Source organism: Panthera tigris, chromosome C2 (assembly GCF_018350195.1).
Source record: "Panthera tigris isolate Pti1 chromosome C2, P.tigris_Pti1_mat1.1, whole genome shotgun sequence".
In the NCBI taxonomy this organism is placed as follows: domain Eukaryota; kingdom Metazoa; phylum Chordata; class Mammalia; order Carnivora; family Felidae; genus Panthera; species Panthera tigris.
The window spans coordinates 129,646,973-129,672,205 of record NC_056668.1 but is presented as its reverse complement, the minus strand read 5'-3'; the positions used below and the strand labels follow the sequence as shown (position 1 = coordinate 129,672,205).

General features: G+C 40.5%; 1 protein-coding gene across 2 annotated transcripts in view; it reads right to left on the bottom strand.

The window, feature by feature from the left end:
• Nucleotides 1–25,233, bottom strand: part of CPNE4 (copine 4) — a 672,331-nt gene that overhangs the window by 349,966 nt on the left and 297,132 nt on the right. For both annotated transcript variants that reach the window (XM_042956642.1, XM_015539940.2), the window contains one exon: nucleotides 6,220–6,400. In XM_042956642.1, the coding sequence (XP_042812576.1) occupies nucleotides 6,220–6,400 (181 nt within the window). The remainder of the gene's footprint in view (nucleotides 1–6,219; nucleotides 6,401–25,233) is intronic.

The following is a 25,233-nucleotide window of genomic DNA, read 5'->3' as shown; positions in this document are numbered from 1 at the left end:
AAAGAGTGGGCCTGCAAAACCCTAGGCCCCCACGCTCAACCCCAATAAAAACAGAACCCCAGGCTCATGTGCACACTCCCTCTCTCTCATTCTACCCAAGACCTTGCTGAGTAGCCCCAGGTGTTCTATCTAATTTCTAGGTCCTGTAAGCAACAAACCTTTATTTTTTCAAAGTTCCCTGATGGTTATTGCTGAAAGACATCTTGCAATCTTAAGAACCACAAGTGTAAGTCCACCCACCACACTGGTTATAGATAGGCTGAGACGCCATAAAACATCTACCCACTGCACATTCAGGGGAAGGAAGAGTTAATTTAAGTCCGGACCTTGTTTTGAGCCCTCTTCCTCAAAGTCACATAATCTTCCAAGCCTCCAGCCCTCCCTCTCTAAGACAGAGTTCTTCTACTAGACTCTGAGGTCTTTGAGGATACAAACCAGGTTCTATCATGATACCCAATATGTACTAGAATTAATTTCAATGTCTGTAACACCTTCTCATGAGGCTATTATAAGAAGCAAATGAAATAATGTAAGTAGATGGCGTTCGTGAATATAAAGTGCTGTATGGATATATTATTATAAACAATAATAATCTTGCATCAGGGTGCACTGATAATTATTAGATAACCACACTAATTGCTACTAACAATTATTATTATTATCAACAATCCACCAAAGCACATGATTCATCATAACATGTTTTCATAATGGAATTGATCCAAGGGTAATTAGTTCTCAGAATTACTTAGAGCTTCCTATAGAGAAACTCAAACACTGTGTATTAAAATTAAATGTAAAAATGGAATTAAAGGTGATTAGAGCAACATCCTGGCAATGTGGGAATAATTTGGCTTTTTCCAATAGGGACAAGTACATGCCACTTATAGGATTTCTGCCAAGGGCCATGGCACTGCGGGCTTAGCTCTGCTTCATGGAGAATATCCAGTGTACCCAAGGGATACAGCATATGCTCTAGGAAACTGAATACAAGTCTTTAGTTCACAAGGGCCCTTGTCTTTTGAATCCCTGAGAAGTATTAATTTTTCCCACTTGGATATGTTGCCTGGTTCCAAAAGTTAGTGAACACATCAGTACTCACCAGAAGGCAGGAGGAAATTATTTCCACTCTTCATTGGATAATGGAATATGGTCTAAATATCATTACACTGAACTGTACCATACACTGTTGCCCCATATGGCTAGGTGTGAGTGCAGGGAGGATTTTTTTTAATGAGTATGATTCTAAATTAGGGAAATTAAATGGTAACTCGGAAATTCTCAGTTTGGAATGTACATCCAACTAACAAGTATTTTTTTTTCCTTCTTTTCTAACACTCATAATCATGGCCATTGAAGATTTGCTCAAAGTTTCACCCAACAAGAATACCATTCCATCTCCATATTCTGGGAGGAAACAAAAGCATCCTCTCTCTTTTCTCAGTCCTCAGATATTCATTCCAAACTCCGTGCATCTGCAAAGAGCAACCGTCTCTTGTGCATTTCAGTACAATTGATTTCCAATATTTCAAAGACATAGATTTATCCTCATTGACCCTTAATACTATTAACAGCACAGGAGGTCAGACTGTAGGTCTTTTTGAGTCTAAAAATCAGGTTTACAGTGTCATGATCACTTTAGAGGCCAATGTTCTTTTTCCAGGGCTAACAAGCTACAGCATATTAAAAGAGCAAACAGTTCGCTTCCATATGGGAAGGCCATCTGAAAGCAGTTCTAACTACTGCAGTAGTAACCTGAGCTGTGAACCAGGGCAAAACGGGGCCCTTTCCCTGCTGCAGTTCCATTATGAAAAGCAGAGGCCAGTAATCACAATAAAAAAGAAATGTCAAAACCCTAGTTACATCTCCCCAAACCCAGTGAAGTTGTAAAATTAAGAGCCTACTCTAACATTTTTACAAACTCTCCTCTTCCCCACCCACCCAGCCAAATTCTCTAGCACACCAAAAGACTCTGGAACCATACTACTTACAATTACTCTTAAATTAATTAAAATTAAATATTTTAAAATTTTAGTTCTTCAGTTACACTATCCACCTTTCAGGTGCTGGTAGCCACATGTGGTAATGACTACCTTGTCCGACACAACAGATGGGGAACATTTCTATCACTGCAGCAAGTTCCAGTGGACAGTGCTGACTGGAGAGCCTCTTTAGTCAAACTTTATTTATTTTTTTTAATTTTTTAATGTTTATTTATTTTAGAGAGAGACAGAGCACAAGCAGGGGAGGAGTAGAAAGGGGGAGATACAGAACGGAAGCAGGCTCCAGGCTCTGAGCTGTCAGCACAGAGCCCGACCTGGGGCTCAAACCCATGAACCACGAGATCATGACCTGAGCTGAAGTCAACTGCTCAACCAACTGAACCACCAGGCGCCCCTTAGCCAAACTTTAAAATTCCCTCTGAAAGATATGCTCCCCTTGCTTTTCTCTCTCTCTCACCTTGTCACATCCCCCCCAACAATCTCTTCATTATGCAAATCAGCTTAGCCTCTTTGTTTTTTTCTCCACTTAATCAATTACCAGATTTCCCCACAAAAAAAAGACATGCACACAGCCAGCATGAATTCTATTCTGCAAGGATTTCTCTCAGTTCTCTACCAGTGTACATGGAAATCTCTCTGCAAATCCAGATGTATTGTAGGGGGTAGACACAGGTAAATGCATCAATAAATCTTATCCCCGTGTCCATGTTTGCTAGCCTTCACTAAGCAAGGATAGTAGTCGCTACATGGTTTAAATAGACTGTCAGATGCTTTTAACTTGTAGCATAGGTGTGCTTCTAACTCCTAGAATTTGCTGAATTTGTACTGAAAAGTAGGTGTTAGCGTTAAACAAACACGCATTACTTGATGAGACAGGGAATGATGATCCAAGTTACTGTGAGTTGTCGAAGGTTTATGTGCTGGCCATGTACATCTTTGCTCTCAAGTGCACTCTGTACTCTTTCCCTGCAAACCTTGTCAATGGGCTTCTATCAAGGTTTGGTCAGTGGAAGGCACAGTGAGATACATGAGAGCAACAGGCAGGCAGATACCAGGGTACCCTCACCTCCCTTGCAGGCAGCATTTCCAGCACTATCCACATCTCCTCTATCTTCCTGGCTCCCACCAGACAGGCCTTCCTTCCATGGATCCAGCCTCTGCTAGATAGGTGTTTGGTTCCAGTACTCCCACCTCCCCCTCTGGCCCCTCTGGCCCAGTGGTGTGCTGATAAATGTTTACCAAATGGCTCTGAGTGGGAGTCGAGCCCTGATTAGAAATATCTGCCAAGTCTGTGGTCTAAATACCAACACCACAACTGCGTGCAAAGTTCCCGAATACGTAAGAGTCAGCTTTCACAAACCTATACAAGATGGCCTGGGCACACTACTGCCCCACCCTAAGCAAAGTAACAGGTTCCTGTCATTGATGCCTGCATTCCCTCACTGTCCCTATTTAGTTTCTCAGCATTTCCAACTCCTTTATTACTAGGTACCTGAATTAAATCCTTTATTAGCTACCTAGCATGGGCTCTGTTGTTCTGACTGTATCCTGAATGCATACTGTTAAGAGTATAAACTAGATTACAGAAGTGTTTCTCAAAGTGCCAGATTATAAATCAGCCTATTGCTCTGTATGCTGGAAGATCAGCTGACATTATTGTTTTTAAAGAGAAAGACTGTTTAGATGAAGGAAGCGGGGAATCAATTTACACTGTGGCACAAGTTTCTTATCTGCGCACTGCTAACAGAGTTTGTGAGCTGGTAGCTGTGTGCAGACCATACTTTGAGTAACACTGTAATACAGCACTCTGGAAAAGCAATGTGGCAATACGTATCACAGCCCCCAAAGTTTCCTATCTTTGTACCAGTAGTTCCACTTGGACAATCTCTCCTAGGAACTCATGGAAAAGTAGGGAACAGCATTATGCACAAAGATACTCATTGCAGTTTAAAATAGGGTATTTTTGTTTGTTTTTTTATTTTTTTAACGTTTATTCATTTTTTGATAGAGACAGAGCGTGAGTGGGGGAGGGGCAGAGAGAGAGGGAGACACAGAATCCGAAGCAGGCTCCAGGCTCCGAACTGACAGCACAGAGCCTGAAGTGGGGCTCAAACGCACGGGCCGTGAGATCATGACCTGAGCCGAAGTCGGACGCCCAACTGACTGAGCCACCCAGGTGCCCCTAAAATAGGGTATTTTGGGAAGCAACTTCAAAGTGGAAAAAAACAGGAAAATTAGTAAATAAATTCATGTGATGGGATATTATGCAACTTTAAAAATTGTAATGATTAATATTACACCAATATAGAAAAATATATACTACTAGGTAATAAAATGAGGAAAGAAAATTTTACATGCATAAGAATCATGTAAGAATATGAATGCCAGAAGGAAAAGACATATATACAAATAATAGTTGTCTTATGCAAAGGGGGCATTAGGAGATGAATTTCTTTCTAATTTCTTTCCTCTCATTTTCAAAGAGTAATGTTTTCCCTAATGCAGGCTGCCATTTCATTTTGTTAAATAAAAAGTTAAAAACCATAAAACCCATCAACAGAGTCAATGAGACTATTTAGAAGGGAAAAAAACACATTACACATTAAGAGACCTATGAACGCTATTTTACGTTCACAATATAAGCACTGGAAAAGTCTTAAGTCCAAGACCCCCAGACTGCTCATCTGTCCTGCATTCCTCCAGGCAAGATGCCTCCACCTGAATTCCATGTGCTCACTCACCCCGACCAAACCTCCCCTTCAGAGAAGTGGCTTTTATCACATATGTAAGAATAAGCAAACAGGCTGCTTTTGAGCCCTCTTTCTTCTGTGGAATGGAAGCTTTTACCTCCTGGAACAGCATCTTCCAGCTATTTGCAAATAGTTGGAAGAAGTACTGAAGACTGGAGGCGTTTGTTGTAATGGACCCAAAGTTGATAGTAACCTCTACCAGTGCTCTGCTCAGCATGGCTTCAAACCCCTTCTCCAAATTCCACGGAGTACCTGGTTCCCTTAGAGATGATAATTACTGCTCCCTCTGCTGTATCTCCCCAACTCCCACCCCTCCTCTCCATCCCACTATTCACCTCACACCAGATCTTTAAAACATTGCTTACTCAGGGGCGCCTGGGTGGCTCAGTCAGTTAAGTGTGCAACTTAAAACATGGTTTGTGTGTTCAAGCTCTGTGTCAGGTTCTGTGCTGACAGCTCAGAGCCTGGAGCCTGCTTCAGATTCTGTGTCTCCCTCTCTCTCTGCCCCTCCCCCACTCACATACTGTGTGTGTGTCTCTCTCTCTCAAAAATAAGAGAGCATTAAAAAAATTAAAAAAAAAAAAAAGACATTGCTTCCTCAGACCAGGTACTTAGGAAAAAGGAAAACCAAACCAAAATAGAACTTAAAAAATAGCTCTCATTAGGGGCATCTGGGTGGCTCAGTCAGTTAAGCATCTGACTTTGGCTCAGGTCATGATCTCATGGTTCCTGAGTTGGAGCCCCTCTGAGGATCCTCTGTCTCCCTCTCTCTGCCCCTCCCCTGCTCATTCTCTCCCTCCCTCCCCCCCTCAAAAATTAATAAACATTAAAAAAAAAGAGTCCTCATCCAATCTGTTTCAACTTTTAAATCAATTAACAAACCCAACTGCAGAATTCAACCTGCAGTGTTGCCACACAAACCACCAAAGATCACACTGGTACCCACCATCAGTATAAAATAGCAAGAAAGAGCTCAGGCTCTGGAGCCCAGCAGCCTGGTTGTAAGTATCAGATTTTCCACTTACAAGCTGAATGATCTTGGGCACATCCTTAACCTTTCTGTGTTTCCTCACCTGTTTCCTCACAGGATTGTTGTGACGACCAAATTAGTTATTTTTACATAAAGCACTTGGAACAGTGCCTGACCCTTGGTGAGTATCCAATAAAATGTAGCTAATATTAAGTTTTCGCTCCAAAAAATAAATGTTATGTCATGTGGCTTCTGTCAGGCAGTCCTCCCTGCTCTTCCCCAAGGGTCACTAAGTCTACAATGAACACAAAGATTAAGGGTAAATGTCAAAATATCCACAGCATTAAAGCAGTCGCATCAAAGCATCACAATGCAAGCAGAAATATGATTGTATTCATTTCAAGAATTTTCTATCTCATCAAAATAAACCACCTGAAGAAAGGAAATGCAAAAACATTTCTGAATCAACCCTCCAGTCCATTGCCTTGGACATGCCTACCTCAAACCACTGCCCATGGGACTGCATCTTGAGGATGACACAGGGGTCTGGTTTGGAAAGAGCATCTCTGTCGGAAATGCCTTTGCACGCCACACGCAGCTCAACTTTGGTCAGGCAGGGGCTGTTAAAGATTCCCAGCGTATTGGCAGCCGACTCATAAATGTTGCTCATCTTCTTCATTCTGTTTTAGGAAGAAAAAGAGGAAAAAAGACATGCCAATCACCACAGTATTTGTTAAAGGAGAAAGCCTTCCAATCATCTTTCAGAATCTTTTTCAATACACAAGTTCTAATATTGAATGTATTTATTACCTCGCTTTTCACCCCAGTGGCACAGTTCCAATGAAACAAACAAACAAACAAACAAAACCAAAGAAACAGAGAAAAACCCCAACAGGTGCTGGTGCACTTGGCTAACAACGTTATTTTTCTATATGATTTGCTTACATTTGCATAGCAAAATTTTTAGCTTGTGAAACAAAATTAATGAATTAGTGCAAACCGTAATCCAGCTCTATATTAAGTGCGTGGATTGTGTGAAATTTTACAGATTTGCTGGCTAATCAATTTAATCACATCCCAAGTTTCTAAGACTCCCTAAAACTCCAGGTCTCCTTCTTCTACGTGATGGCACAGAGAGGATATCGTCCTCCCTGAGACACAGTCCAAATTTCCCTTTCCTAAACCCTGGCCCATCTTCTCAAGATAGCCAGCCAGCTCCAGGAGAGAGGCCCAGAATCTGATTCTGTGCTCCAAGTGCAGAAGTGTCTCCTCAGCTTTCATCCCTCTTACCCGCCACATCGGAATTCAGAATCAAAAGGAAGAAAGTAAGAGGGAGACTGTGAGATAGGAATAGCACAGCCTCTGATTCTGAACTCATGGCAAAAGGAGCCAAAATAAGCACTGCAGGCCCCTCTCCCATCTCCACAGGATAACCTTTATGGTAACACTTGGCCTCATGGCGGCCTGGGCTACCAGGAATCCCCCAGAAGCCACCAACACTTTCCACCTTCTCTGAGGAGGATTGGACCTGTGAAGATATTGGAAGCTTCTCTCAGGAGTGAAATTCAATGTCCTTCTCTTTGAATTCTGTTTCCTTGCAGATTCCTTAGGAAAACAGCAATGACTTCCTCAACCTCACACAGCATCAGGGCCCTGGCTTGGAATTTCTTCATCTATAAAATGAGGGCAATCCCTCCTCTCCTTCCCTTTTCCACAAATATTCAGTGAGTTTCCCCTTGGTACCTGGCACCATACTAGGTTCAAGTACACCATGCCACCTCTTTCACAAGGTGACGAGTGTGCCTTAGTATTACACACCACACACAAACACACGCAGGCAGACACACACACACACACACACGTGCATGCCCCAGCTAGTCTCTCCAAACTTAGCTGCTAGCTCGATGCCAAAGCCAAGCCTTTTCCAATCTGACAATGCCCCACCCTCATGACAGATACACCCAATCTTCTCTCCCAATGCTCTTTTACAAAGTTCTCCACTCTTGCCCTCCATCCTTCTTCCATTTTCCTTCCTTCCTTTTCATTTTCTCTCTCATCTCCTGCCTCCCTCCATTGTTCTGTTCTTTTCTCTTTTTCTTTCTTTTTTCTTTCTTTCTTTCTTTCTTTCTTTCTTTCTTTCTTTCTTTTCTTTTCCTTTTTCTTTTCTTTTCCTTCCTTCCTTCCTTCCTTCCTTCCTTCCTTCCTTCCTTCCTTCCTTTCACTTCCAACTCTGCAGTGCCCTATTTATCTAATTATTATGAACATTGGTTTTCCCCTATATATACTGAAGGGAAAGTGTATTGACTGCCACAAAGTCATGTCCTTGAACAGGAAAGGACAAACTATGTCTTCTGCGTCAAATGTGGCTTGACCATTTGTTTCAGTAAATAAAGATTTATTGGAACACAGGCAAGCTCATTCATTTACATATAGTGTGTGGTTGCTTTCAGTGCAACTGCAGAGTTGAGTAGTTGCAACAGAGACTACATGGCCTGCAAAGCCTAAAATATTTACCATCTGGCCCTCTTTAGAAAATGTTTTCCAAGCTCCACTCTTAAATATCAGGTAAGGAGAATTTACAGTTGGGGAAGAATTACAGTTCTGTTTTAGTATCTGTTATGGGATCAGCTTGAGGACAAGAGTTGCTCTATGTTCAACCATACTGAACATTAACAAGGATTTGTGGACATTCTTTTTTACATATAAGAAAATTCAAGCTCAGAAAGAACTGGCACCTTACCCATGTCACACAGTTATTCTAATCACAGAACTGGGGCCAAAATGCCAGTTTTCTATCCCCTAGCCCAGAGCTGTTTTTACTACTCATAATACCTTTAGCTGGAGAATGCTTGAATCTATTAAGGATCAGTGAATATACTATCCCTGATTTATTTCAACCTCCATAAAGAATCATATTTTCCTTCTATTTTTAAGTAAATTTTACTCATGTATAGGAAATTTACAAATCATAAATGCACAGCTTAATAAATTGTCCCTCTAATTTTACACGTTGTGAGTAGACCAATTATTAAAGCAACGTAGAAGACAGAGAATATATATATGAGATGCAAGTTTAAAAAAACAGTGGGAAAAAAAGAAGGAATAGACTACTGTAACATGGCTTTGTGTTCAGGTAGTGTTGGAAGTATGTTGTGAGGACTTTATCAACTTTTTGATAAAGATAGCTCATTCTTCAATCAATGTCTTCCTGAATTCTGCTTTTCCCAATGCATTAACTGGTTCCTTGGAATTCACATTTCCCTTGTGCTGTTCTAAGTGGTCTTTCCTATCTCTAGGAGGTATTATCTCTTCTAACAGCTCCTATCCTTGTAGACTCATGCCTGTGTCCATCTCTTTTCTCTTTTTCTTGTTTTATTTTATTTTTCTTAAATAATTCATTTTTCAAAACAATTTATTTTTTGATTCACAGCAAAACTGAGAAGAAGGTACAAAGATTTCCTATATCCCCTCTTCCGCCGCCTGCGTATCCTTCTCCTCATCAAAGTGCCCCACCAGAGTGTATCTGTTACAACTGAGGAACCTACATTGCCTCATCATTATCATCCAGAGTCCATAGTTGACATTAGAGTTCACTCTTCATGTTGCATATTCTGTGGGTTTAGACAAATATATAATGGCATGGACCTACCATTATAGTATCATACAGAGTAGTTTCACTGCCCTAAAAATCCTCTGTGCTCTCTCTATCCATTCCTGCCTCCCCGCTAACCCTTGGCAACCACTGATCTTTTTACTGTCTCCATAGTTTTGCCTTTTCCCAGAATGCCATATAGTTAGAATCATAGAGTGTATAGCCTTTTCAGATTGGCCCCTTTCATCCATCCACTTTCTTGACCCACTGACTCCTTTATATAGAACACAAGCTTTTTGTACAGAGACATCTTCTCTAATGTCTAGTCTTAATCGTGAGGTATAATGGAAAAAAAAGATTCTATCAAGGAGACATGTAGTTCCTTCCAGGTTCAAATTCTGGCTTCTCTGCTAACTAAGTGTGTGACCGTGAGCAGGGTACTTAATACCTAGTCTGAAGAGTTGCTATGATAAGCAGATGAAATAATGTATGTAAAGTGATTAGCATAATGCCAGGTATACAGTAGGTGCTCCAAAAGTAGAGCTATTATTATTGTAATCTGACTGCTCTCAGTATTAAATTATTCATTTTCCCACTGCCAACTGAAACTCTTTTAGGATTCCCACTGTTATTTTAAAATCAAAGTTCTACTAGCCACCTTAAATGCATTCTGTCTTTGCAGCCCACAACTTCTGGGCATAGCACTCTCCACCTATTCATACAGCCACCTTCCAAATCAGTAGTTTATCTGAAGATTCAAATACATTAACCAGTAACTCTCATACATTCACAAGGCAGGTAGTAAAACAATGGTAACAATATGTGGGGCACCCACATGGCTCAGTGGGTTGAGTATCCAACTCTTAATTTTGGCTCAGGTCATGATCCCAGGGTCATGGGATTGACCCCTGCGTCAGCTTCAGCAGGGCTCCGTGCTGAGCATGGATCCCTTTTAAGATTCTCTCACTCCCTCTGCCCCTCTCCCGTACTTGCGTGCGTGCTCTCTCTTTCTAAAAAATCAAAAAACAATCCAGTTGCAGGTGCCAAAAACTGTCCACAGTTTTTTTTGTTATTAAGAAATCTTCTTGAAATATATACATAATTTGTGCATATAATCATTAATGATATATCCTACATAGTACTCAGAGCTTTTTATTAGTTGATAGGAAATTAAATAGTTTACAAATGAATACACAAATGAACCAGGGCACATGGTTAGAAATTTTTTTTAATCAATGGGGTACATAATCCAGAAATTTTATGGATCATTCCTTTAGGCAATGGGAAACACTTGGAGGATTTAAAGCTCAGAAAATTAACATGATGAAATAAGCATTTGATGAAGATCAATCTGGTGCCAATGTGATGGTTGGAATGAAGGACAGAAAAAAGTTTGTGATTGTCCAAGGCTGCTATGCTGGTCATTACCTATTTCTTCCTTCCTCTTTGATTCGTCTCCCTTTTTCTCTTACTTAGGTATCTCAGACACTGACTTGTATTGACTGCCAGCTCATTGCTGGCTACTTTCCTGTTGATATGGTCTGAATGTTTGTGTCCACCCACCCCCTTCCCCAAATTCAGACATTGAAATCCTAACCCCCAAAGGTGATAGTATTAGTAGGTGGGGACTTTGGGGTGATTAGGTCATGAGAGTGGAGCCCTTATGAATGAGATTAGTGCTCTTAAAAAAGAGATCCCATAGAGTGTCCTAGGCCCTTCCACTACATGAGGATACAATGAGAAGTATGTGATGCAGGAGAGAACCCTCACCTGCATGCTGTTCTTGAAGCCCACCCTGATCTTGAACTTGCAGACTCCAAAACTGTGAGAAATAAATTTCTGTTATTCCTAAGCCACCAAGTCTATGGTGCTTTGTGACAGCAGTTCATATAGACTTAAGACACCTGTTGGGTTTGACTAAAGGGATGTAGACCCAGGGAAGGGAGGGAGAGAATATTTCTTCCTAACTCCTACCCTGTTCCTTAGCAGTGGAAATTCCCAGAATGACCATGGTCCTGTCAGGCAATTCTATCTCCAAGGTTATAGCTCTCACTGCACTTTGGTAATACTGTTTCCTCCTTTTGTTCTACCAAAGTTTACTTTTGGTAAACTGTAATACTGTTTCCTCCTTTTGTTCTACCAGTTTTATGGGTAGTATTAATTTCCTACAAGTCTTAAGTTGGGCATCGTAGAGGCAGAGACTGAAACAGGGATTCAGATGTACTTGATTAACTGAGCAGAGGATAGAAAGGAAGTGAAGGAAGCAAGGAAGTAGCCTCAGTAGAGGTCCAACCGCTGAAGCATGGTTCCAACGGGGGGCTCTCTAGCATGGATTATAACATGGGTTTGTCCGCCTCATGGAAAGAGGTCTGGCCTTTTATATAATCCCATATAAGTCAGTAATGCCAGGGTAGAGAAAGCATAACCTCTTAGTTTTGGTCCCTATCCCCACTGGCTAAGAGTAGTCAATGCTTCAGAAAAGAGGCAGCTGTGAGCCATTAACAGCCAACACTCACCACCACTGGGGGATGGATCCACTAAATTGATAAAGGGATCTGGGCAGAATATGAACAGGGTCTATTTCACCTCACTGGTTAGTCTCTGGTGTGTGTGTGTGTGTGTGTGTGTGTGTATATATATATATATATATATATATACACACACACACATACTCCTTTAGGTCAGAGACTATTCTTATAGTTTACTGTATCCCCAATAATGTTCATCTTGATAATATTTGTAGACTGATGATGAAACCAGTACAAACCTTCAATTCAGATGGGGAGTGGAAGACAGCATTTAGGTAAGATGTAGATACTGAAGATAAAACTCCTAACCTTTCACAATTATACCTAGCGTCCTGGCTTACCTTCATGTCCATGCACAAATGAAAGCCCTGAGCAGATATACTGGAGTTCATGAGTTCCTCTGGCTGCCCAGAGAACAATAGTCCTGACCTTGACTTTGGAGGTGCTACATAGACAGTGAAGTCGAATTGCTTGGCTTTGGCCCAGCAGAAGCTCACTGCTGAAAGGTGATCACAAAATATGGCTCTGTCAACGAGTGATCAGCTACCTCCAGACACAGATAAGTGAAGTAAACAACTAATTTCACACTCTGTTAGAGAACAGGATTAATATGACCAGATTATCAATACATTTTCCGAGGCCTGTTTAAATCCTCTTTGTTGCCTTTCGTACAATACCTTGGTTTTACAGAGACTAATGTCTGCTGAGAATTATTTTGATGAAAGCTGACTTTTTGCCAATTTTAGAAGCAAATTATAATTGTCCTTTCACTCAGATAATTTAAGTTATATTAAAAAAAAAAAAAAAAAAAAAAACACCACTTCAGCATATCCACACTCTCTAACAGGACAAACTGATCCTGAAACTTAATTAGGTTCTGAATGAGTTGCAAATAACGCCAAGACAATAGAGAGCTCAAGAGGGAAGAGAATCAGCTTGAGTTCACAGGGGAACCAACTGAGCAGAGCTTGTCTTAAAACTGTGTTAAGAATAAGTGCATAATCACTGTTCTGCTTGCTTTGGCATTACTTGGCCTTTTTAAATGTCACAGCACATCCAGGGAAGGCTGGTGTGCTGGATATCTCTATCGCACAACATTTCCATCTTGATTCAAGAAATATGTATGACGTTTCTGCTACGTGCCTGGCACTGTGCTGGATGCTGGAGGCAGCAGGCATTCATTCACTCAGCTGAAGATAAACCAGATGCTACTCCACTAGGACTCATCAATTTATTTCGTATTCAATATTCCTTGGTATACTTTTAGATCAAGAAAAAATCTACTCGGGGCACCTGGCTGCCTCAGTCATTGGAGCATGCTACTCCTGATCTCAGGGTTGTAAGTTCAAGCCCCACACTGGGTGTAAAGATTACTTAAAAATAAAATCTTAAAAAAAAAAAAAAGAATAAATCTGTTCTTAGGTGGCAAGCACTAAGCCAGTCCATCTGCCCAAGGGTTCATATTCTGGAGCAGCACTTTTCAGACTTTAACATGATCATAAATCATGATCATAAATCATGGGGAGCTTGTCAAAACATAGTTCCTGTTTCAAGAGTCTGTGGTGGGGCCTCCGATTCTGCTTTTGATTCTGTCACTGATCTTACTGGTTTTTGGACCACACTTTGAGTAGCAAGGTTTTTGAATATAAATTCAGCATTTATAAAATGAGACAAACTGTTCCAGGGGTTGTTTATCTTAAGATCAGACACCCACAAAGGAACTGCAGAAAGGCATAGAGGATAAGAGTGTGGATGAAGCATTAGAGAGAGCATTTGAGGCTAATACAAGTATTACTCACTTGTATGACTCTGGGCAAATTACTGGAATCCTCTCTACCTCAGTTTTATAATGTGGAAATGGGATAATCATAGTCCCTATCTTGTAGAGTTGTCTTGAGCTTTAAATGAATGAATCCACATAAATTCTTCAGAAGAGTGCCTAGTCTACAATGAGCATTCAATAAATGCAAATTGTACTTTCTAGAAATTATACCAGGAAGTTCAGGTAACATTTATCAAGCTCTTCTATATCTGACAGGCACTGGACATTAAGTCATCAGATCCCCAGGAGAATCCCTCACCTGATCCTCAAGAGAATCCCATGGTAGGTGTTGGTAGGACACCCATTTCCCAGGACAGGACCACAGCTCACAGAAGTGCAACAATTGCACTTGGCTAACCAGGCACAGAGTAAGGACAAGAATTTGAACCCAGAACTCCAGGGCCAGAATTTGGGCCCTTACCCACTCTGCCATGCTTGCCTCCCCTATGGGACAGCTACTTAAGTAGACTTTCCAAAAAAAGCATACAACGCTTCCCAACATTTTCTTGATACACCTGGTTCCCCTGAATGTCTGTCTGACTGCAGCCGCCCCCCACCCTGTTTTTGTCCACCCCATAAAACCTGCAGCACCCTTCTCTCTCAGTCTCCCAGGCTTTTAGATCCTTTTTTAAAAATTTCTTTCATAGAGAGTCTTTATTTTGTAAATTAATCTGCCCTCTAGGTTTCTCTCCTCTCACAACTTTAATCATTACTTCCCCTGTCAGCTCCCCCTTTGGCAGCGCAAACACTGAATCTTCCCAAGAGGGCGGGAAAGGGAGAAAAGCTGTGAATATTTATACTTTCTGTCCTCATCAAGCATATGATTCTCTATAAATCTCTTCTAAAAAGAACTTGCCTCCCTAGCCACTAATGCTAACTATGCTAATAACCAACTATATATATACTGTTGCATTTAATCCTTGAAACAATCTCTTGAGATAAGAATTGTAAGCCCTACTTGTACCCCAATGTTTATAGCAGCACTCTCAACAATAGCCAGGTTATGGAAAGAGCCTAAATGTCCATCAACTGACAAATGGATAAAGAAATTGTGGTTTATATACACAATGGAGTACTACATGGCAATGAGAAAGAATGAAATATGGCCCTTTGTAGCAACGTGGACGGAACTGGAGAGTGTTATGCTAAGTGAAATAAGCCATACAGAGAAAGACAGATACCGTATGTTTTCACTCTTATGTGGATCCTGAGAAACTTAACAGGAACCCATGGGGGAGGGGAAGGAAAAAAAAAAAGAGAGAGGTTAGAGTGGGAGAGAGCCAAAGCATAAGAGACTCTTAAAAAATGAGAACAAACTGAGGGCTGATGGGGGGTGGGAGGGAGGGGAGGGTGGGTGATGGGTATTGAAGAGGGGATCTTTTGGGATGAGCACTGGGTGTTGTATGGAAACAAATATGACAATAAATTTCACATATTTAAAAAAAAAAAAAAAGAATTGTAAGCCCTGTGCCACAGATGTAAAAAATGAGATTCATGGTGGTAGTTAAGTAACCTGCCCCAATGTCATAGCTGGTAAGTGACAGAGCCAGGAATTAAGCCTGGGTCTAATGGACTTCCAAACCTGTGTATTTGACCATTTCTTATAAAATGATTTACATTCTTAATTTGCTCAACAATTACTTTCTTTCTAGATGATGCAAAGGCAAACTTCAACCCTGTTTCAATCTTAACAAATCTCTACGGCACAGTGTGTGCATTAATGAGCTTGTGCTCTAGCAGTGTTTAAAAATTCACTTTTCTTTTTCCCCTTACTTTCAGGCAGCTCAAGTCATTTTTGCAACTGTGTTTCAGTAGCCTCGTCAGCAAGTTGAGAGGTCTGGGAATCCAGTGTCCCCACTCTGAGGATTTCAAACCCTGAGCATTTGCTGGGTTACAGATGGTGGAGCTAACACGCCCAGCAAACCCAGAGATAAAACCATGTGAACCACAAAAGGCCATGGTTCGAATGAATAAGATTCAAAATCACACTATGTGTACATGAATGTTTTTTGAGAATATACTACGCCAAATCACTCAAGGGCAATAAATTATTATTTCAGTCATTTCCTGAGCTTTCTAATTTGAGAAAACAGACAGACTAAAAGAAAAAATTCAGCAGAGATGCTATTTCCTGAAAAACAGCTTTCTTGAGGAAATGTGCATAAGGAATCAGATATATCGATGTTCTAGGAACTTCCAGGCTCACATTTTTGTCTCTAACAGTGAGTCATAAAGATGAGAGTTTTCTAGAAAGCAATTATGTCCATCGCATCACATTCATATTAATTTTATAGCATTCAAATGTCACCCATTTTTGGGAGAAGAACTGGATGTATAAATTTAACTGGATAATTATAAAGGCTGATAGAGACTTTTAGAAGTAAAACTTGAACAAAATATCAAAGGAAATCGTATGAATGACTATCTCTTCCATGTCAGAGCCCTCTTTTTCCTATCATACCAACTATAGCTCCTGAAGGAGAGAGAAAGAGCAAATTCAGTGATGTTCTTTATTATTTTGGCACTGAAATAATTTCCTCCTGTTTCTCAGGCAACTAAATTTACCCAGTAGAAAGATCAAATCCCAGCCTTATTTTGTTCAGTTATTTGCCTTTTTTAATATAATCATAGGTTGGATTCTTCCATTAATATCACGTTAACAGGAAGCTAGGGGCTCACAAAATGGATTTCGGGCTTCTGGTCTCATACATGTAGCTAAATTTAAAGGAAAAAAGGAGCAAGATTATTTTTACATTCAACAGCAGAATCTAAGACGCCATATAAAGCCAGAAGCCAATTTCCTTGAGAAAGCATGATAAGTGATCTACTTACGATCTCTTATCTGCTCCTACACCTTCTCATTTAAGACTTGCTTCTGCTTTTAATGACACCCTAGCATTTACATGCTATTGCTTAGGTGGTAAAGGACAACATGATGTGTTTTGGGAAAGAGGAAGGGGTTGAGTAGATGACAAAGTGTAAAAAAGAAATGCCTCTCAGGATACAGAACATGAACTATAATTCAGCTCTGCTTAACAGCAATATGTGTGGTTTTAGAAATATTTCATATCTATGCTGACCCATACAGCATACCTGATGAGCCCTTCAACTCTGGCTAGTGCAGTTGAGTAAGTGAGTTTTTAATTGTATTTCAACTAAATTTAAACTTAAATAGCCACCTGTGGCTAGTGGCTAACATAATTGACATGTACTGGACACACCGTATTGGACTACTGTTCATAGCTTTCTTCTTTCTTTTTTTTTTAAATTTTGTTTCTCCTGAAGACTAAAGCTAAGTGGTGTTGCCCAAAAACACTTCCCAATATACAGGCAAGGTCTAGGACCTCACCTTAAAGCAATTCATTAAAACAGGTCTCTTTTATAAGAGGAATCTAGCTGCGCACTCTGTGGTGGAGACTGGATGCAGAGGCACTAAAAGGACTTAATAGGTCCAAGCTTGGCTCCTAGGCTTTCCTCATCTGCCACTCTAGCTGACTGGTGGTGACTGCCTGTGGTACTGCATGAAGACAGACTGCGGGGGAAAGAGTGCACCATTAATGACGGCTGCTGCCCACATAAGCCACAGGGGAAAGTGGCAGCTTGTGGCTTCTCTGCTGGTACTGGGACAGACCTTAAGGAAAATACTGGGGTGAGTATCTCCTTAGAACTTCCTTCTAATGTGGCATTGCCTTTATTTTTTTTAATTTACTTTTTAATTTACACCCAAGTTAATGAGCATATGGTGCAATAAGGATTTCAGGAGTAGAATCCAGTGATTCATCCCCTACATATAACATCATCCAGTGCTCATCCCAACAAGTGTCCTCCTTAATGCCCCTTGCCCATTTAGCCCACCCCCCCCCCCATGTATGACCACTCCAGTAACCCTCAGCTTGTTCTCTATATTTAAGAGTCTCTATAGAAATGCAAGCTGGTACAGCCACTCTGGAAAACAGTATGGAGGTGCCTCAAAAAACTAAAAATAGAACTACCCTACGACCCAGCAATTGCACTACTAGGTATTTATCCACGGGATACAGGTGTGCTGTTTCAAAGGGACACATGCAACCCCATGTTTATAGCAGCACTATCAACAATAGCCAAAGTATGGAAAGAGCCCAAATGTCCATCCATGGATGAATGGATAAAGAAAATGTGGTGTATATATATATACAATGGAGTATTACTCAGCAATCAAAACGAATGAAATCTTGCCATTTGCAACTACATGAATGGAACTGTAGGGTATTATGCTAAGTTAAATTAGTCAGTGAGAGAAAGACAAAAATCATATAACTTCACTCATATGAGGACTTTGAGACACAAAACAGATAACACAAGGGAAGCAAAAATAACATAAAAACAGGGAAGGCAACAAAACAGAAGAGACTCATAAATATGGAGAACAAACTGAGGGTTACTGGAGGGGTTGTGGGAGGGCGGATGGGCTAAATGGGTAAGGGGCACTAAGGAATCTACTCCTGAAATCACTGTTGCACTATATTCTAATTTGGATGTAAATTTTAAAAAATTAAAAATAAAATAAAAAAAAGAGTCTTATGTTTTGTCCCTCTCCCTGTTTTCATATTATTTGTTTCTTTTCCCTTATTTTCATCTGTTTTGTATTTTAAATTCCACATCTGAGTGAAGTCATATGATAGTTGTCTTTCTCTCACTGATTAATTTCGCTTAGCATAATACACTCTAGTTCTATCCACAATGTTGCAAATGGTAAGATTTCATTCTTTTTGATTGCTGAGTAATACTCCATTGTGTGTGTGTGTGTGTGTGTGTGTGTGTGTGTGTGTGTGTGCGCGCGCATATAAACACCACATCTTCTTTATCCATTCATCTATTGACGGACATTTGGGCTCTTTCCAAGCTTTGGCTATTGTCAATAGCACTGCTATAAACACTGGGGTTCATGTGCGCCTTCGAAATAGCACACCTGTATCCTTTCAATAAATATCTAGTAGTGTAATTGCTGGGTCATAGGGTAGCTCTGTATTTATTTATTTATTTATTTATTTGAGGAATAACACGGCATTACCTTTAAGTCTGATGTGTAATAATGTTTCTACTAAAAGTTTCCAAACGGCAGAACATAAGCTTTGTGGCAAATAGCCTTGCTAGAGCAGCTATGGATAAAAACAAAGGAGAGACAAGAATTTAGGTAGAAGTAGCATGTGAACTGGACATGGTTTTTGGGAGTGGAGAAGAACTGCTTAAAAGGATGGACACTGTGGAAAATAGCATCATGTCTGTCTCAGAGAGAGGTTATATGACCAGCCCTCATGGACACGTGGGTGATGCTTTGGGGAAGAGGAAAGCCACAGCACATGTGGAAGGAATGGCATCCAGCATCCACACATGGACACACACACATGGACACACACACACACACACCACACACAGGTTCATTCTTGTTCTCTTTCCCAAACTTCCAGAGGACCAGACTGCAAGGTGGGATAGCTTCTGCGTAACAATGTGAGAAATGCATATTCACTGGAATTATTTGAGAAGGAGAAGACTCTCTCTGCTAGCATGGAGAAACTTTAGGGGTCCTCTGGCAGCAGGAGGGGGAGGCCACACTGATCAAGTCTAAGAACCTGGGCAAGGCTTTAGGGGAGACATTATTAGATGAGGAAGAAATATGATAGATACCACATGTGTGGCAGCTGAAGAGTTCTGTGGATTTCCAATCCTCCCCAAATGTGAGAAGAATCTGAGCACAGGAAAATCTGTAGGCTCCAATGTGGGCAGAGACAGACCAGAGAAACAAGTGCCACACATAAAGTAATAACAGCCACAGCAATACTGATTATAGCAACTGTTCTTGAATACTTATGTGTGCAGCGCAATGCTTAATGCATCCAGTCACACTAGCACCTTTAATCCTTTCAATGGTTATAAAAAGGAACTTGATATTATTTTAATTTTACAGATGAAAAACCTGAGATTCAGAAAATCTAAGTAAATTGCTAGATCACATTACTAAAAAGTGGAAGAGGCAGGATTCAACCAGAGTTTTTTAAACCCCAACTCCAAAGTTCAGGATTTCTTCCGTAATGTTGTTCTGCCTCCTGTACACCTTAAAATCTAGGGTTGCTTTCCAGTTCTACTTGAGTTCCTCAATGCTGGCAGTCCCAGAATGTTATATCTCATTCATTCATTCATAAAATATTCATTGAACGCTTCAAGTAGGTGCTGGAAACCGTGCTGGGAACTGGGAGATACAAAGATGAAAAGACAGGGTAACTACATTCAAGGAGCTCACAGGCAAATGGGGATATAGATAAGTAAATATTTATAATGGATTAATTTTCCTGTTTTGCTTTTTGCTGTATTTCCATTAAAATAGTCAAGGAGAAACTCAGAAACTTGCAATAGCACTAGAAAGGAAAAAACATCCAGGTGGAATTTCTTCTGGCTGTTTTCTACATAGCACTATGCTATAGAACTATTGTTTTATTGTATGAGGTACTAATAGATATTTACAAAAGAAGCAAATGTAAGATTTTATAACATAAAGTAGTTTTCTTTACAGCAGGAAGTTTTAGTCTTTAGTATGTGAATGTGCTCTGTGAATCTCCACAAAGGAGGTAGGTATGATGTAAAATGCTTTCCAAACTTAGTCCCAGAAAATTTTTCATGGAACACTTTCAAAGATGAATGATTAGCAAAAGAGAAAAACAAAAACAAACTTTGGGAGGGGCATCCGGGTGGCTCAGTGGGTTAAGTGTCTGACTACAGCTCGGGTCATGATCTCACAGTTCGTGAGTTCGAGCCCCACGTCGGGCTCTGTGCTGACAGCTCAGAGCCTGCAGCCTGCTTTGGATTTTGTCTCTTCCTCTCTCTCTGCCCCTCCCCTGCTCCTGCTGTCTCTCTCTCTCAAAAATAAATAAACATAAAAAAAAAACTTGGGGAAAATGAGGTTAAAGGGCAAGGACAATAAGCAGAGGCATATTGCATTTAGGGATATTTTGTTTCCCATGGAAAGTACCGTAATTGGGGGCTGATACAAGAATATCCCAAGAAGCAGTGCAATGTGGGAGGCATTATCTTTCATATACCACACTTCGTGGAAGAATGGACTCTGAGCTTCTGACTGAGTCAGAGAGCTCCAGCCACAGTCTGGCCAACCTATTCCAGATAAATATCAACTGAGTTCACCAACTCTAGATAGGTACTAGATATCAAGGTCACCTTCAGACATTCGAATGAAAGGTAGAAGCACTGAGTGGATATTAAGGAGGATTAATGACACTCCACTTAGCCTGCTGGCTGGTAAATGCCAGGCTAGACAGAATTTTTTCCCAATGCTGAATGACTAAATAGAAAATGACAACATTCAGGGCACCTGGGTGGTTCAGTTGGTTAAGTGTCTGACACCTGACTTCAGCTCAGGTCATGATCTCACAGTCATGAAATGGAGCCCCAAGTCAGGCTCCACACTGAGCCTGCTTGGGATTCTCTCTCTCCTCTCTTTCTACCCCTCCCCTGCTTCCTCTCTCTCTCTCTTTCTCCTCTCTCACTCACTCTCTCTTTCATAATAAATAAATAAGCATTTTTTTAAAAGGGAAAGAAAATAACAGCAGCAATAACATGTGACCCAAGAAAAGGATGGAGATAACTAAATTGTGGTCCTTTCATATGACACAATGCCACTGCAGGGATCAAGAGCAGGCTGCCCCAAGAGGGCAAAATAGGCTGCCCCTACTTTGAGCTGAAGGCAACTGACACTCTGCAGGCTGAAGAGAAACTTTTGTTCCTTAATTACATAGAAGGATGGATTTAAATTGGGGGCCTCTTCCAGAATAAGGATTGTTAGCAGAGATGAATTTTACCTGAATGACCTATCTGTATGGCAAGGCAAACATCTGCTCCTCTTACTGCCTTGCAAATCGTAGGTGTGCAGTCCCACAGCCCCTACCCTGTCCTCTTTAGTTCAGGATGACATATATGTATGCTTCACTTTGCCTGTCTTTGGAATGTCCGTGTCTGTGTGGATTCCTTGCATATATAAAATTAAATTTGATTTTCTCCTGTTAATCTGTCTCATGTCTATTTGATTCTCAGTCCAGCTGGAAGGACCTTTGAAGGGAACAGGAAATTCTTGTTCCCTGACACCACATAGTAATGAAAATGAAGGACCTCTTTTGATATACACCAGCATGGATGAATCTCCTAGACACAATGTTGAAAAAAATTTGCCAGACACAAAAGAGTACATGCTGTTTGGTCCCAATTATATCGAGTTCAAAAACAGGCCCAAATTCATTATAATGATAGAAATCAGAATAACAGCTACCTTTAGTAGAGGCAATGACAAGAGGGATACAAAAGAGGCTTCTGGAGTGCAGAAATATTCTCTATCTTGATTTGGGAGTGTTTGCTCTGTAACAATTCACGGAGCTATATACTTATGATGGGAACTCTTCTGTATGTTTGTTGCACTTGCATAAAATTTTACTTAAAAATAACTAACAGATGGTATACATAAGGCCAACATATTTCATATGTTAGTAATCATAAAAAAGTTAAATTTCCCTTACCAAAGGACTGAGAACCTTAGATTATCTTTAAAATAACTAGGTGATACTTATAAAACAGATTATACTAAATAAATGAATGGATAAGCAAGTGAATGAGTGAATACATGGATAAAGCAAAATAGACAAACTCCAATGAAAAGAAAGTGGAAGGGGGTAATAGTAACATAAGATGAAATCGAATCTAAGGAAACAAACCTTAAGTGAGACAACCTGGATTCATTATAATTTATCCCTCATTGCAATCAGCAGCTACTAGGTTTTCAGGGGTATTTGCCAAATTGTTAAACTCAAGTTTGGTCACTCCCCTGCCCAACATCCTTCTGTGGTACGTAAATTCTGCAGGCCCAAGTCCACATTTCCCATCCTAGAATTACCAACTGACTTTTCCTACCCTTGTCCATCGGGCATACTGTCTCCTCTCCAGGCACTTTAAACAGCTCTATTCTCGTAACCCTTTACCACACTTTCAAGTCTTCTTTGTCCCTCTACTGATATGCCCATGGGATTCTATTATTTTTAAAATAAAAATAATTTTATTATTAAAAAAAAAAAAGCATGCCATGAGTGGCATGCTCACTTAGGCCAAATACCTCACATCAGTTATCACAGGCAGGTACAACTATAAGCTGTCATGGTCCTGGTGGGTAGGGACCAAGGACTGTTCAACAAAAGCTGAGAGCCGGATACACTGGGAGTGAAGCCTCCTACCCTGGCTGATACGGGCAGAAGGTCTTGAGTGTTTGATACTTTAATATCTGTGGCTCCAGCTGCTGATAAAGAGATCTCTAGAATCAGAAATACAGACTCAGGTAGCCAGCCAGGCCCTCAAAATGCCAGGTGGCCTAGAAATGCAGCAAGTATGGCCTATTCCATCATCTTAGAACCAAATATTACCTCAGTGTAAGACTCCAAAGCATCCTATCCAAGAGAGCACTTTGCTTCCTTTCTCCCTCCCTCCCTCTCTCCCTGCACTAAGCTTCTCACTAATACTACCCCAAACACAGATTTACACGGTACATGGCTGAAGCAAAAGAAAACCATGGAGGGTCTGAAATTCATAGGTTCAGTCGGATTGGTTAACCACAAGTAACCAAACAATCACAACAAAGCCTTCTTGGTTATGCTGATGTAGTGACAACACTGTGCCCACACAGTTGACACTCATTGGGCTGTACCAAAATGCAGTAAGTTCACTAGTGACACTTTTGCCTCTGCATCTTATAAATCCAATTCTCTAAGGAGAGATGATGCTACCTCTGGGTAGAATTCAATTTATTCCCACCCAATTCATTCCTACTTCCACCACCAATTGGAACAGAACAATTGAGTACATTCCTTAACCCTCAGATCCCTCAGGCTCTAGTCTTTGTGTCTGTCTATTTCACTGGAGCAAAAAGCCTAGGAAGCAAGCAAAGCAAATTCTTATAATCCTAGACCACTGGGAAGAGATGCTCATAATCAGGAATACTCTCCTTTCACCCCTAAGATCCATAAAATTCAACCCCCAAAATACTTATTGTGCCTAATACTCTATTACATACTATGAGGAGAACTGAAATATTAAGATGTGGTCACTACCTTTGAAGAATTGTCAGTGTGACCAAGTAGATGAAATATTTTATTCATGGAAGGCACTATCGCATGATATTTAAATATGTACAATTTTTAGCCAGACAGCCTGGCTTGAATCCTAGATCTATAATTTACTAACTCTATAACTGTAGGCAAGAGGTACTTTGGTTTCCTCATCTACAAAATGGAACTAACAGGAGGCTCTACTTAGCACTGTTGTGATGATTCAGGGAGTAACAATGTACATACAGAGCATAGATTAAGTGCTAAGTAATTGTTATGGTACTAGTGCTAATGCAAAAAAATAGTTTTGCAAGTACCAAATGATAAATTGCTAAAGTAATTAGCAAGGACAAGACAAGTGATGATAAAACTCAGAGAAGATAGAGAGCTTTCGGCCCAAAATGTATCAAAGGAAAATGAAAAGCAATATTTATCAAATAGCCTTCTTTATCAGGTGCACTGAACCATCACTACATCATCTGTAAAATGGAAGGGACGGGTCCAAAGCTAAGCCCAGGAGCCTGGCCTGAATTTGGAGAAGGTAAGAAAAGAAGAAGGAAAATGCCAATCTGAATATCCAGTCACCAAAAAATGGCAAAGACACAGAAGCGGCATGCTGTACCTAGAGGTCATGAGATGCTCAAATGGCTAAGAACATCACCTGTGTGGTGCATGATAGAGTTGGAAGTGTTAGGAAACCAAGGACTTGAATCTGTGTCCTGGCTCTGACATTTCCTAGTTGTGATAGAAGGTCTCTGAGCCTTAGCATTCTCATTCTGAAAAAGAAGATAAATACAGCTATGTCCCAGGGCTATCGAGTGAAGATTAGAGGAAATCATAGACATAAAAGAACCAAGCATAATAACCAATACAGTAGATTTCCTAAAAGGGTTGTTTCTGGTTCCATTTCTCCTGTCCTATGGCCCCGAATATATCAAATTCCCAAATGCTCTCCATACTCAAGTGTCAGATCATTTGAGAGAGTTGTGATTCAAAGATGAATCATTATTATAAATCAAGACTCCAAATCAAAAGCTCATGTTGAGTTATTCATCTGTTTTGGTCTGGGTCAAAACTTTTAGAACAAATAGGTTTAATTATAATATTTTTAATGTTTATTTACTTTTGAGAGAGAGAGAGAGAGAGAGAGCACAAGCAGGGGAGGGGCATAGAGAGAGAGGGAGACACAGAATCCAAAGCAGGCTCCAGGCTCCGAGCTGTCAGCACAGAGCCCAATGCGGGACTCAAACTCACAAATTGTGAGATCACGACCTGAGCCAAAGTCAGATGCTTAACCAACTGAGCCACCTAGACACCCCAGTCCAATTATAATTTAGATTTGTTCATCAGACATGTGAAACTTTGGGGAAGTTCTGTAAAATCATTAGTTTTGGGGATGTTAAAAATTAGTTAACTCCAACTATGTGGCAATGAGAAAGAA